The 14,735-nt window shown below is 46.4% G+C and overlaps 1 protein-coding gene across 2 annotated transcripts in view; it reads left to right on the top strand.

Annotated features, from left to right (window-relative positions):
* The window catches only part of EOGT (EGF domain specific O-linked N-acetylglucosamine transferase), a 161,149-nt gene that overhangs the window by 58,266 nt on the left and 88,148 nt on the right, over positions 1-14,735 (top strand). For both annotated transcript variants that reach the window (XM_078661478.1, XM_078661479.1), the window contains exons 3-4: positions 6,673-6,784; positions 14,206-14,430. In XM_078661478.1, the coding sequence (XP_078517604.1) occupies positions 14,221-14,430 (210 nt within the window). In that variant the 5' untranslated portion in view covers positions 6,673-6,784; positions 14,206-14,220. The remainder of the gene's footprint in view (positions 1-6,672; positions 6,785-14,205; positions 14,431-14,735) is intronic.

A 14,735-nucleotide genomic window follows, 5' to 3' on the forward strand; every position in this document is an offset into this window, starting at 1 on the left:
CACCACTTCAATCCCTAACAATCCGCCCCATTCCAATCCAACCCACTCCAATCTAGTCCACCTCACCCAAGTCCAGTTCAATCCACCTCACCCCAATCCACCCGAACCAGCTCACCTCAATCAAATCCACCCCACCCCAATCCAGTCCACCCCACCCCATGTAATCCACTCCACCCCACTTCAAACCACCTCACCCCAATCGACCCGACTCCAAACCACCTCACCCCAATCCACCCCACCTTTAATCCAATTCAAACCAGCTATCCGAATCCAATCCACCTCAATCTAATCCTCTACACCCCAATCCAATCCTCTCCACTCAATCCAATGCACCCAACTGCAATCTAGCGTACTCCACCCCACGCCAATCCAATCTACCCCAAAACAATCTGCCCAACTCCAGTCAAAAACAATATGCCCCACTCTAATCCAAAACAATCTGCCCCACTCCAATCCTTAACAATCTGCCCATTCCAATCCACCTACTCCAATCCATCCCACTCCAATATAGTCCACCTCACCTCACCACGGTTCATTCCAACTCACCTTACCCCAACCCAATCAAACTCACCTGAATGAAATCCACCCCAACCCACTCCACCCCACCTCAACTCAATCTAATCCACCCCACTCCAAACCACTCATCCCAATCCAATCCTCCTGAATCTATTCCAATTCACCCAGTCCAGTTCACCCCATCCAATCCTCCCCTCTCAATCTAATCCACTGCAATCCAATGTACTCCACCCCACTTCAATCCAATTTACCCCACCCCACCCCACTCTATACTTCCCCACTCCATTCCTACTCAAGTCCGATCCACCCCACCCCAATCAACCACAGTCCTATCTAATCCACCCCATCCAGTCCACCCAATCCACTGCAGTTCAATCTACCCTACTCTACTCCAATCTACCCATTCTACCCCACGTTAGCGCAGTCCACCCCACTCAATCTAATCCATCCAGCCCACCACACTCCAACTCAATCCATTCCACCCCACTCGAGTCCAGTCCACCCCCTCGAGTTCAATCCACCCCACTCCAGTCCACCCGACCCCAGTCTAAACCCCACTCCAATCCACCCCGCTCCAGTCCAGTCCACCCCACCACTTTAATTCACTACTATCCAAACTACCCCCTAAACCAATATAATAATCCCCAACCCACTCCATTCCACCACATCCACTCCACCCACTCCAATACACCCACTCAATCCCACTCCACTCAATCCCACTCCACTCAATCCAACCCACTCTACCCCAATCAAATCCACCCCAATATACTTCAATCCACCCCACTTCCTCAATCCACTCCATCCCACTCTACCCTATTCCACCCCACTCTACTCAAATCTATGCCACTCCACTCTATGACACTGCACTCTAGGACACTCTCTGCCACTTATCTGCTGAACTCTACGACACTCTACTCCCCCTACGACAACAAATCCAGCCTGCAACACTCTACTCCCTCCACTCCACTCTAGGACACTCGACAGCACTAACGTTTAGCCATGCTGAACAGCGGCCACACTGGTGTACAAAAGGGCAAAACCACATTGACAAAGCCAATAGCTCTTGCATTGGCACAACCTATTGATTTTACAAATGCTTCTTATTCTCTAGGGCTCACGTACCAGGAGTGTGTTTTTGATGGAAGCCTCCTTTCACTCTCCTCACCTTTCTGCTGATCCTATGTGGGTGCCAGGGATCTGTCCTTCATCCAGTCCGCTGTACTCCGAGTTGGTGTGGCTCACTCGCAAGGGCTATTGCTCAGCGTGAGCCTCCGGCGTAATTCTGGTGTTCCCAGGAGTATAGTCCTTACTTGCTTGGCGAGTTTATGGTTTTCCAGCAGGTAGTATGGTAAAGGATATCCTGGGGGTGAGTTGGAGCTCTACTAAACCGCATCCACCATCTTGGCTGGTGATTTGTAATGTCTATTACACGCCAGTCTGGACCCACATCTGCGGCTGGTATGGTCATGTTCAATGTCAATGAAAGTAATTCCTTTGACATTGATCATGTGGTTAATTAAACCACTCGTAGGGTAATTTGTATATGTCATTTGAAATATGTATTTTGCTTGTGAGTGCGCTATTTTGCAGTTTGATGGGAAATGTCAGGCTGGTTATAGAAATATATTCAGTACTCGTGGCAAAGTCTTTCCATGCAAAAGTGATTTTATTTGGGATACCCCCCACTGAAGCAAAACCTCAGGTTCAGCTCTTTAAAAGTTGTGGGAAAAGCTGTGTGTTGCAAGATGGCCCCAAAACACAGTCGCATGAAATATGCAAAACAGAAAAAAAAACTTTGTGCCACTCCAATGCCCTGTACGTATGAGCACATTTCATGCAAATGATATCTGCTGTGTGGACCAGAAGCATCTGGAAAGGTGGAGCTGAGAGAATATTCAGTCTAGAAGCTAGAGCGAGTGACCTCAAAATCTGGGGAACCGGGTTCGAGTCTCGGCAATGAAGCTCAAGACCCTGTGATTCTGGGCAAATCACTTAATCTCCCAGTACCAAAACAAAAAATTAATGTGTCCTTGTGTTAGGCAACTAACTGGTGCTAATGTAAAGCCGATGCCCGATACCTTCAGGTCAAGTTCACGCTATATAAAAACTCTGAGGAAAAAAAACTCTGATAAGGTGGTCATTATGCCTAGTACACTCATTCCTTGAAGTTTGAACGGTAATGTTTGCAGTAACTGCAACAATAGCTTCTAATGTCTTGTAATTTCGTATTCATCAAGAGATCCATGGTTCGATGTGTTAATACCAGGAGCAAGAATGCTTTGAGAATGCAACCTGGTGCTTCTATTATGTAATACAGACTAAGAAGGAACCTTTTATCCCTTCAGGAAATAATTCCTGCTTATTCCAATGTATCTATAATGGCGTTTTTGTACTTTTCATTTCTTAGATTAATACTGTAAAGTTTTATTTCCTTACGATCCCAAACTATCATGTTTTTTATTCTTTTAATGTGGCTTCTGATTCACAAACACGCAGTATAGCTTGATGACTCCATTGATCCAGTAAATGATGTGATTTTCACTGTACGTTGTTATGGTCTGGCTTGACAGCGCCAGACATTTATTTTCTATTTCCATTTATTTCTATTTAAAACATTTATAGAGCGCGACAGCTGCCACAGCCAAGGGGCGTCCCGGCGCTAGAAGCAAAACAGCAGCAAAGATACGGATGACGGTCTACACAGTAGGGAAAAGAAAAGTTTTAATAGCTTTCCTAAAATGAGTGAGATTGTCAAGGCCATAAATATGAGGGGGCAGAGGATTTCAGAGAATCGCCGCTCTATAACGGAAAGAACGACCTCCAGCTCGAACTTTTCTGACTCGAGGGACCCGCAGCAAATATTGGCCCATGGAGCGAAGCTGGCGGGGGGAAACATAGAAAGAAAGCAAATCTGTCAGTGAGCTAGGGGATCTGCGCTTCCGATTTTTAAAAGCTATACAGAGGGCTTTAAACTCGATCCTCTGAGCCACGGGCAGCCAGTGAAGGCGGCGAAGACTGCCAGACACTGAGCAAACTCTACGCAAGCCCAACAGAGCTCTCACTGCGGCATTCTGAACTCTCTGTAACCTTAGTACTTCTGCCTTGTTTACCCCTAGGTACAGAGAGTTCACATAATCAAGCCTAGAGATAATTAGTGCTTGAATAATGAGCTGTCTGGTTGGTGCATCAAAGAAGCCCAGGATAGGTCTCAGCTCACAGAGGAGACCGAAACAGGTACCCGCTACCTTCTTTGTTTGGGTCTGGAGACTAAGCGAAGAGTCCATCCAGACCCCCAAGTTCTTTACCACCTGTTTAGGAGGGGGAGGAGTACCTAGTATCCTGGGCCACCAGTGCTCATTCCATAACTATTGTTCCCTTCCCACCAGCAACACCTCCGACTTACTAGTGTTCAGCTGGAGGCAATTGACTGTCATCCAGCTGGCAACTGCCGCAAGATCGCCTTGGAACTTGGCGGCGTTGTCCCTAGAGTTACCAGAAAGTGCCACCACCAGCTGCGTGTCATCGGCATAGGAGACCACCGTCAGCCCTCTGCTCTTGGCAAAAACAGCCAAAGATTGTACATACAAGTTAAAGAGCAGAGGACTCAAAGATGAACCCTGTGGTACTCCGTGCTTGATGGGAAAGGTTGATGAAAAAAAAGGGGGAGCAGTCACCTGGTAAGACCTGTCTGAAAGGAATGACGCTAGCCACTTCAAAGCAAGGCCACACATGCCTGCCTCTTTCAACCGACGCAGCAAGATGGCATGGGGCACCGTATCGAACGCGGCACTGAGATCCAGAAGGATCAGTGCCGACGTCTGTCCTGTGTCCAGTGCTGCCCAAAGATGTTCCTGTACCGTCAAAAGCGCTGACTCCGTACCATGGCCAGCACGAAATCCATTTTGCGAGGGTTCGAGTATATTATTGCTGGTCAGGTGGTCCGAAAGAATGGAATTAATATATGCTTCCACAATTTTTGCAGTCCAGGGGAGCAGTGAGATTGGCCTGAAGTTCTCCGGTTTTTCGGCATCCAGGGAAGGTTTTTTGAGCAATGGCAGTACTCTGGCCTGTTTCCATGCTGTAGGAACGATTGCTCTACTAATTGATTTGTTAATCACTTGGCCAAGGAAGGGAGAGATAGTAGGTAAAATTCTCCTATAGTGGTCAGGTTTCAAAAGATCGGCCGATGAGCCTGATTTGATTTTTGCACAAAGGGCAAGTAACCGATCCTGCTCTATCTGAGGAAAAACCTCTAAGGTGTTCAGCGTCCCATTACTAAGTATTTCAGGGCAGTCCAGAACAGTCATGGGGAAGCCTTTGTAGAGGTCTTCTATCTTTTAAAAAAAGAATAAGGCAAGTTCTTCACATTGTTGACTCGAGGAAATTAATGGGCCAGCCGTCTCCTTCTGATTTTGTAAATCTGACACAATAGAGAAGATACTCTTCGCGGGATTAGTACTATTCCTGATTTTTAAAGCATAAAAAGCTGCACGTTCAGTATGAATTGCCCTGTGGTAGATCCTTACTGCGTCCCGATAGTGCGCTTTAAGTAAAGGGTCGAAGTCCTTTCTCCAGGATCTTTCACATTTTTTACAAATTTTTCGCAGCGAAGCTAGCTTTTCATTGTATCACGGATTAGACTTGGACATACGGTTAAGGGACCACTTAGCTGGAATCCGCTTATCTAGTGGCCGACTAATCCAGTCAGAAAAGGCTAAATACGCTTTTTCAGGATCTGTCGACAGCTCTGGGATGGAGCTCGAAAGTAGGGTTTCAAATTGATCCCAATTAAGCTTATGCCAAAGGCGTTTTAAGGAATAGGAGTTCTCTAATTTAAGTTTAGGAGCTATGCCCTGAATACACAAAGGGACCAAAAAATGGCCCGACCAGGTCATGGGTACCGGCGATTGCGTAATCAGGGAAGGAATGTTGGTAAAAACCGGATCCAGCAGGTGACCGGCTGAATGAGTGGGACCTGAAACCCGCTGGTCTAACTGGCAGGCCGCTAAGTCCGCCATTAACTTCACCGCATCCACATCAGTGTGGTTATCAAAATGAAAATTCAAATCTCCCAAGATCGTAAAATTGGGAGAGTTGACCACCAAGGTGCATACAGTATCAACAAATGCTTCCCTAAAGGCTTTAGATGGACCCGGTGGGCGATATATTAGTAACCCAGTCATGGTGTAATTGGGATTAAAGGTTATTTTAAAGCAGGCACATTCGCAGCCTACAATGGGCCGTTTAGTAAAGGAACAGGAATAACCATTTTTCACAATGGCTGCTATGCCACCACCTCTTGTATCTCTATTAAGAGTGTGCATGACATAGCCCTCCGGAAGTGCCAGCCCTGGGATTGCCACTGAATCTTCCGAGAGCCAAGTCTCCGTTAAAAACAGGGTATCCGGCCTTTCATTTTCCAAAAGGTCAAAAACATCCGCCCAATATTTAACCAAGGAGTGGCAATTAAGATGAAAAACTTTCCAACTCTTGCCTGTGGGAGAAGGACGATCCTGCACAACTTCTGGAACCATAGATGTGAACCCACACTGTTTACAGCTAAAAGGACCCTCTAAATCCTGTAGCCCATGAACTGAACAGCTATTGGCCAGTGCTCAAGCTGCTAGAAGTTCCTTCTGGGAGTAGGTATGGTGAGAATTCCCAAAATTGGCAGCATGTCTGGCATCTGGCGCTGGCCTGGCTTGGACGGGCGCAGACTGGCTTGCCTTTGGCGCTCCGGCGGCCTGCCCGCTGCGCGCGTCCGCTGCGCGGCTGGACAAGCATGCTGATTAGATATCCCCCCAGTAGCGGAAATGACTGAAGGAGGGCGGAGCCACGTCCCTCCACACAAACAGCACACGCTGCGGTGGACCGGGGACTGGCTGAGTGGGACCGGGGAGCAGCGGACCAAAATTCAAGGTGGGTAAGTTTAAAAAAAGAGTTGTCCCAGAAATAAACACAAAGTTAAAACATCACACGCTGTCAATCGCGCCTGCTAGAAATGCGGTGTTACCTGTTATGTGAGCATTACATGGGAGGGGCTTTCTCTCCGCCCACATGGGAGCCAGGAGTACATATTTTGATTGTGCAGAAGTTGTGCGCTTCCACAAAAAAATTGCTTGCATTCTAAACTGCTGTGATCGTTGTTTTTATTAGGTCAAACCCAACCAGACAGCGCAGGTGTCTGGTTTGCTGAAGACATCTTGGGGCCATTCAGAAAAGCTTCCCTGGGAATGCATTCAGCCTCTTGCTTACCATTGGCTTTGAGGTTTGTAACTCACATTTTCTGGCTTTCTATTTGCTTGCTTTATTTCTTTTAGGCTTTCCAGTGTGAGTTTGTCCCTCCCAAGCAGCAAAGCCTTCTCACACTACTTCTCCTTGTATTCTTCCACAAGTGCTCTTTTCTGTAAACATGCCTGTAAATCTGGTTGATATCTTGTCACATTAGCTGTGCATTCACAGACAGAGGTCAAATGTTAGGCTTTGTCTTTGACAGGAGCTTAGTGTTTACTTTTTTTCTGACTTCAAAGTGGGAGGATTTATGTGACAACCTTGCTGGATACTGGGGGTAGGAATTGGTGCTTTGCTAGCACACAACGACATTTAAATGAACTGTGCAAGTAATTCTGAATATATATGAATTTGGAATGCACAAATGAAGCATATGTTTTGGTAATTCTGAAGTGTGATGGAAACAAATACTTTAATATGATCAAGACAAATCAATTCACTAGGTGATGCCATTTCCACACATTATCGTTTGTGTGCTCTATAGTTTTATTAGTAAAACTGTGTCTATGGAAATGTAATGTTAATTTCAATTCAAAATGTGTTGTTTGTAGTGGCAATATGTGATCACACTCCACTCTATGCCACCCCACTCTGCGGCAGTGCACTCTACTCTTCACCACTGCACTATATGCCACTCCACGCTACTCTGTACAACACTACACTGCAATGCTGCACTCTACGCTAATGCACTGTATGCCATTTTGATCTACTCTGTACTACTGTGCTCTATGCCACTGCACTGTACACCACTGCACTCTAACCTGCACCACTCCACTCTAAGCCTCTTCACTCTTATTCTGAAACAATCTACTCAACACCACTGCACTCTACGCCACTCTACTCTTCAACACTGCACTCTCCACCAGTGCACTCTCCGCCACTGCACTCTCCGCCACTGCACTCTCCGCCACTCCACTCTCCGCCACTGCACTCTCCGCCACTGCACTTTGCACCACTGCACTCTGCACCACTGCACTCTGCACCACTGCACTCTGCACCACTGCACTCTGCACCACTCCACTCTGCACCACTCCACTCTGCACCACTCCACTCTGCACCACTCCACTCTGCACCACTCCACTCCGCACCACTCCACTCTACTATGCACCACTCTACTCAATACTCTATGCAACTGCACTCCACAACACTCTACCCTGCATTGCTGCATTCTATGCCAATACACTTTTCGCCTCTGCACTCTATGCCACCCTACTTTGGATTACTCTACACCACTGCACCCAACACCATTCCACTCCACTCTACTGTACGCCACTCCACTCAATGCCACTCCAATACACAACACTCTGTGCTACTCCACTCTGCTCCACTCTTCTCAGTTCCACTCTACGACACTCCAAGCCACTCTCTTCTATGCTGAACAGCAGCCACGCTGGTGTACAATATGCCTAAACCACATTGTCAAAGCCAATAGCTCTTGCCAAGGCGAAGCCTATTGTCTTTTCCAATGCATATTTATTCAGCATCCTGTGTTGGACTTTCAGGGTCACACATGACATGGTAATGCTATTAAATTGTCTTAGATAACAGGATCATGTATTTTGTTTTCCTCTGGCAGCAGCAGGGATGGGAGGAGGGCAGTCATTAACATTTATGGTTTTTGTGGGTCTGACTTGACAGTGTAACTGTCACTTGACCTTTTAAAGTACACCAATGTTAGTTATTTGCTTCCACACAAATATACCTTAATTCCTGTGCTATTTACTTGTAATGCTTAACTTTACCATACAGCATTCTTTTAAGACAAGACCTATTGCATTCCCAATGCTTGTATCCAAGAGTTGATCAAACGTGAAAGCAAGCGAATGTTAAAAGGCGATTCGACTCAAGCCCTAAGTAGTATAGTGAAAAAGAGAATAGCTTTGAGGAGTTAGTATAGAAATAAGCAGTTAAAGTTAGTATGACTCAAGAGAACATCATTTTAGTGTAGAGCCCGAATAGTTGATGACTTTAAATAACTGAAAAGTGTGGAAACTGTTGGACATCTATACTACTATTATAAAGGAAGAACTTTGAACCTTTGAGGCGGGTAAACTCGGGAACCACAGCGCCAATCCACACACCCGATACATCGTTGTAATTGTCAGGGTGTGCAGATGGACATAGACTATATAAATTAAAAAAATATAAGTTATTTAAAAAATGTACAAGAAAAAAAAAGTAGTCCCATGGAAGTAGCGCCGGCCGCGACGTGCGTGCTGACATAAGGAGCGCGGGGCGGAGCGGCGTCCAGGAGCGCGAGGAGTAGCGGCGGACATGAGCGTGGGGAGGAGCGGCGGGCAGGCGGGGAGGAGCGGTGAGGAGCTGCGGACAGGCTGGGAGGAGCGGAGAGGAGCGGCGGGCAGGCGGGGAGGAGCGGCGAGGAGCGGCGGACCGGTGAATTCAGGAGCGCGGGGAGGTGCGGCGGATGAGGTAAGGCTCCGGGGGACCCACTGACAATGTCGGGGCGGGCGGGGGCCCTGAAGCCAAGGACAATGTCGGGGCGCACGGGGGCCCTGAAGCCTGATTGCTAGCGGCGTACTGGTGAACTCAGGAGCGCGTGGAGGTGCTTCGGATGAGGTAAGGCTCCGGGGGACCCACGGACAATGTCGGGGCAGGCGGGGGCCCTGAAGCCAAGGTCGGGACGGGCTGCTACTCGGGGGGACAATGTCGGGGCGGGCGGGGGCCGGGACGGGCGGGGGCCCTGTAGCCTGATTGCTCACGGACAAGGTCGGGTCGGGCTGCTAGTTCTGAATAAAGATCACTCAGTGCACAAATATAAGTGCACCACAATTCTAGAATGTTGTGATGTTAGCTATAGGCTCATGAGGACAGCTGTACTTGCGTATAGCTTACTGTTCTGATTTGAGTTTTATTTTGCTTTATTTTTTCTCTAAATTGGTATGTCATCGTAAACAATGCAGAATTTGGCTTGAGTATTGTAGTCAAATGGTGTGTTAATCAACAGATATTTTTCAGAACAAACTCTCCTAAATGTCACTCTCTTTTTAGCAGGTAAGTGAGGTATGGATTAGATATTGATGGTAATGGGAACCTTCTACAGTAAAGTAAAGTATGGCTTTTTATTTACTCTGGTGAATAAGTTGACATAAGTGCATTATGTTGGTAAATAACAAACGAAGGTAGTATGGTATCACCTTTCATTCCTATACACTGATCTCCACTGGTCACATTACCGTGTTTAACTATTGTGAACTTGAAGATGAAGTTAAGAAGCCATAGTTTTGTTTACCTTGAAATCCAAAAAATCAAAAATTAGACTTGAAACATTTAGTATTGTGAACAATAATATCACAATATAATTTCAATTGTGGTGCCTGATCAATCAATCCGTACATTTGTAGAGCACGATCAAGGTGCTAGGGGGAGTCTGCTATTGAATAAAAAGTTAGGTCATGAGAAGTCTCCTGAAGGTCAGGAGGTCCTGGGTTTGACGCAGGTGGATGGGGAGGGTGTTCCATGTCTTGGCAGCGAGGTGGGAGAATGATCTGCCGCCGGTGGTCGTTCGGCGGATGCATGGGACAGTGGCGATGGTGCGGTCAGCGGAATGGAGCTGGCGGTTCAGGGTGTAGAAGGTGAGTTGTTCGTTGAGGTATGCTGGTCCGTCATGTAGCGTTTTGTGAGCGTGGGTGATCCTCTTGTTCACTGGGAGCCAGTGCAGGTCTCTCAGGTGGGCGGTGATGTGGTTGTTGCGAGGAATTCTGAGGATGAGTCGTGTGGAGGGATTTTGTATGTGCTGGAGTTGTTTTTGGAGTTTGGCTGTGGTTCCTGCGTAGAGGGCGTTGCCGTAGTCCAGCTTGCTGCTGATGAGGGCTTGGGTGACCGTTCTTCTGGTTTCGGTGGGGATCCATCTGTATATCTTGCGGATCATGCGGACGGTGTTGAAGCAGGAGGAGTAGACAGCATTGACTTGCTGGGTGATGTAGAGCGTTGAGTCTAGGATGAACCCCAGGTTGCGTGCATGGTCGGTGGGTGTTGGTGCAACTCACAGTGTGGCCGACCACCAGGAGTCGTCCTATGCGGAGAGGGTGGAGCCGAGGATGAGGACTTCCGTCTTGTCAGAGTTCAGTTTCAGACGGCTGGTCTTCATCCATTTTGCGATGTGTTACAAAGACTGCTGTTCGAAACAGTAGACATGTACAATTATTGTGTTCGTAGTTTCCAATATTCTTAATTTTCTGAGTTGAGTTGGTTGATTTCTGTGGCTTGGTAAACACCGGTGACTTCAACTGAGATTGGATGCACCGGCCTCAATTGATGTCAGGGTTATCTTGGGTACAAGAGAAATCTAGGATTATGATTTCAATTTCACCTGACCCTACCCTGCTCAATTATAAATACAGAACGTTCTGGAAGATTCTGTACTCTGACATTATGTGCTATGTAAGTGTCTTTCATGCTCCTCCTGAGGCATTCTGTTGGGTGAAATACCCAAATACTTTTTTTAATTTTTTTAATTTTTTATAAATCAGGCTATGGAAACCACCTTTTAATTCTGCTGCTAACTTTTTCACTCTGCTCTTGTTGGGTATGACTTCCCCTCTTCATCCTTATTGCAAAATTTGGTTGATAGAGGACAAAAGGAGCTCATGCCCAGCACTGTAATTGCTGCCTGTTAAGTTACCATCCTGCTTTCTATTCAGGTTCTCTTTCAGCTCCCTCTAACCATGGTAACGCTTCCTGCTCCCGTGTGCTCATAATATGTGGCACGCTTCAAGGAGTCTTTAAGAAATGCCTGGACTCCCCTCCATTGGAAGTGGCTGCTACCTTGCTAGCTTGGTATACTCTGTCTAACTATACATGCGTGCCCACAACCACTTTTATAGGTCAGCATGTGTGGAAGTCGCTTTAATGCATGCCTGTGCCACAAGGGTGTCAGCTGTAGCTGATATGCTTCTCCCTATTTCCCGACAGGCTTATAAAAGAAGCCTTTATTCGCATCACTCAATGCTTAGCTCTGCCTATATCCTCTTGGAAGTTTTATAATCCCAGATTCTGTTCTCTCGCTGTCCTGCTACTCTGCATACTGAATCCTGACTCTCATGTCTTATGCCTGCGGGAGCCTTGGCTGCCTCTACCAGGCAGCTTTGCCTGCATATCCCGTCTACCACTAGCACCTGTTTCTGCTGGCAGTGGCATAGCGCAAAATGATGGGACCACTCTTCAGAATGTGATGAGGGACCATGGAGTCTCCTAGATAGCGCTGAAATTCGTTGGTCTTGGGCTCAGTGTGGCCCCCCTAAACGGTTAGGGCCCTCTTACGCTCCTGGGGCCTGCTTGGGAAAGCAGAGTGACTTTCCCGAGCATTTCACTATATCTTATTCCATGCTATTGCACATATTCTGCAAGACATGCAATGGCATGGCTTAGAGGGTGAGTGGGCCCCATCCAAAACAAGAAACCCTAGGGCCCCCTCCACCATGGGGGCTGCGAGGGCCTCTGTTATGCCCCTGTCTGCTGGTGATATCAAGCCTCACGCAATCAGCTCTTCTCTGCTTGTGGGAACCTCTTTACGGCCTTCCACTTCTCATGGCATGGACATGGCAGTCAGCACCGCTCCCTGCTTATGGAATATTATCCAAGGAAGGCTGCCTTGCATCAGAGGCCTCCTCGACCTAGGAGACCTTGGATCAGGCACCTTCAGGACCTAGGAGAATAAGCTGTCCTTATTCTCCTGGACCTCTCGGCAGTCTTAGACACTGTCTCCCACCACACCCTCATCTCCAGACTCCACCATATTGACATCCAAGACAACGTTCTCAATTGGATCTCCTCCTTCCAGAGGATCCATCCGCCTCCCTTCTCCTCTGCACCCAAAATAATTGCATGCGGCGTCCCTCAAGGTCTCTCCTCAACCACACCCTATTTAACACCTACATGACTCTACCAGCAGACATTGCACGCATCCATGGACTCAACATCACCCTTACACATGTCGGCTGTCTGAACCAACGCTACATACTTCGCGTCAACACAACCAAGATTGTTTGTGTTTTTGCCTTTTGTACTCAGATGGTTGCTCATTCTATTGTATATATTGCATGGTGCTCTGTTTATTAAAACCAACTGACAACAAGGTCAGTTGACTAACTAATTTGGGGTTGTGCTCTGGATTATCAATGTTTTGTCTTTCTAGGAGCAGTTGAAATGGTAAGAGATGCAAGAGTTGTTCTCAATAGGCATGCTGTTTTCTTAACGATTTTGAGAGAACGTTGCTGCCAATCAATATCTGTTATATAGTTTAGAGCATAATCTGACCTGAAGTGTCAAAAAAAGATTTAGGAGTTCTTGTGTGCGGGATACTGCCAGTGTGATACAGCTGATATCAAACAGGAAGCATTACTGTCACGGGGTATTGCTCAGGCATGGATGGGCTCTGGATGGCTTTCCTTTTGTGTGCCTTTGGTGAGCCAGGGTGCACATGTAGCACTTCAACACCACATCCTTGTTAATAGAAGGGAATGGGCTACTGCACATGTACGCTAGCAACCCAAAAAAGTACACCTTCTGGAATGAGAACTTTTCTTAAAATAGACACCACTTTAATAAACTAGATACAAAAGCGCGTTCACACGAACGAATCTGAGACAGCGAGGCGCGTGGGCGATCGCTGTCTCACATTCCCCCAGACACGCTAACAAAAGGTCCATCGCTACGCTCGACCTAAAAAAACAAGTGAACAGGCAATGAGGGGCCAAGTGAGCATCCTTAGCAACAGTTAAGTGAACTTGAGAGACCAGGGAACAGATAACAGTACATGAAATACTACCATTAGTACTGCTGTAATTGTATGTAGGCAAGAGCAGGGTTCTGGTTTTGCAGAGTAACTATGCAGCATGTCTTTGTTTTAGGATCTTTCCAGTGTTAGGCTTTAGGGCCCTATGCTAATGCAATGAGAGATTGGATTGCTGCATCATTTATTGTATGTCGTGGTCCAACCAGGTGATAACATTATTTCCTTTTATTCAGCATTGAACAAAGTAATGGGAACTACTGGGAAATGCTCTGGGGCAGCAGGATGGTGGTGCCCTGGATGCAATAGTGATGCACACTAGCTGCCTGTGACTATAATGGTGCTGCCGTCACAGTTTAGTAAAATGTGGACAACAAACATGCTTTTCCTTACATTTTTCCTGTGTAGATTTATATTCAAGGTGCAGGGACTTAAACAATGGCCCATGCATCAAGTACAAGTTTGGAGATATGTAACTTGTTTTCCGCTTTGCCTCTCATGACTTACCCTCATAAAGATAACTCATAAAAATGGCACAAATTAAGCAATGCAGTTCTATCAAAGAAATATTCACAATGCAATTAAATATTAATATAGCGAGAATCTGTTATTTGTATTTTAGTAACTTGTCCGATTCCTCTCCTTAGGATTTGTGGATTGTCATGCTGATGCTGTTGGCGTTTGGAGTTTTGATTCAGGAATCACTAGCCAGTGCCCGGAGTGGACGGAATCCTGAGACTGAAGAATTCGCCCAAGTACGAAGCTATGACTACACAGTTGTTAATCTGCCAGAGGAGCACATTCCATATTTCTTGCATAACAATAGGCATATTGCCACCATATGCAAGCAAGACGTTCAATGTCCATTTAAGGTAGGTATGAGTTCATAACTTCATATCCTCTATTTCCCTTTTTTCCACCTTTTATAAATTGGTTAGCAAAATGTAACTACTTTGTACTACATTGCAAGTTTTGTGCAGAATGTGTATATCTTTGTCACTCAGTATAATATGATTTCTGTGTTCTCTGTTAGTATGGACTCTACACTGCAGACATTGCACAGGATGCCATTACCATATATTTACCTACTAAAGTGTCCAATGGAATCATTTCTTGTGGATATTATTTATTTGATCATTCACAACAGCTATACAGATACTTCACATGTAAATTGTAG

The sequence above is a fragment of the Lissotriton helveticus genome, chromosome 9 (genome assembly GCF_964261635.1).
Source record: "Lissotriton helveticus chromosome 9, aLisHel1.1, whole genome shotgun sequence".
NCBI lineage: Eukaryota > Metazoa > Chordata > Amphibia > Caudata > Salamandridae > Lissotriton > Lissotriton helveticus.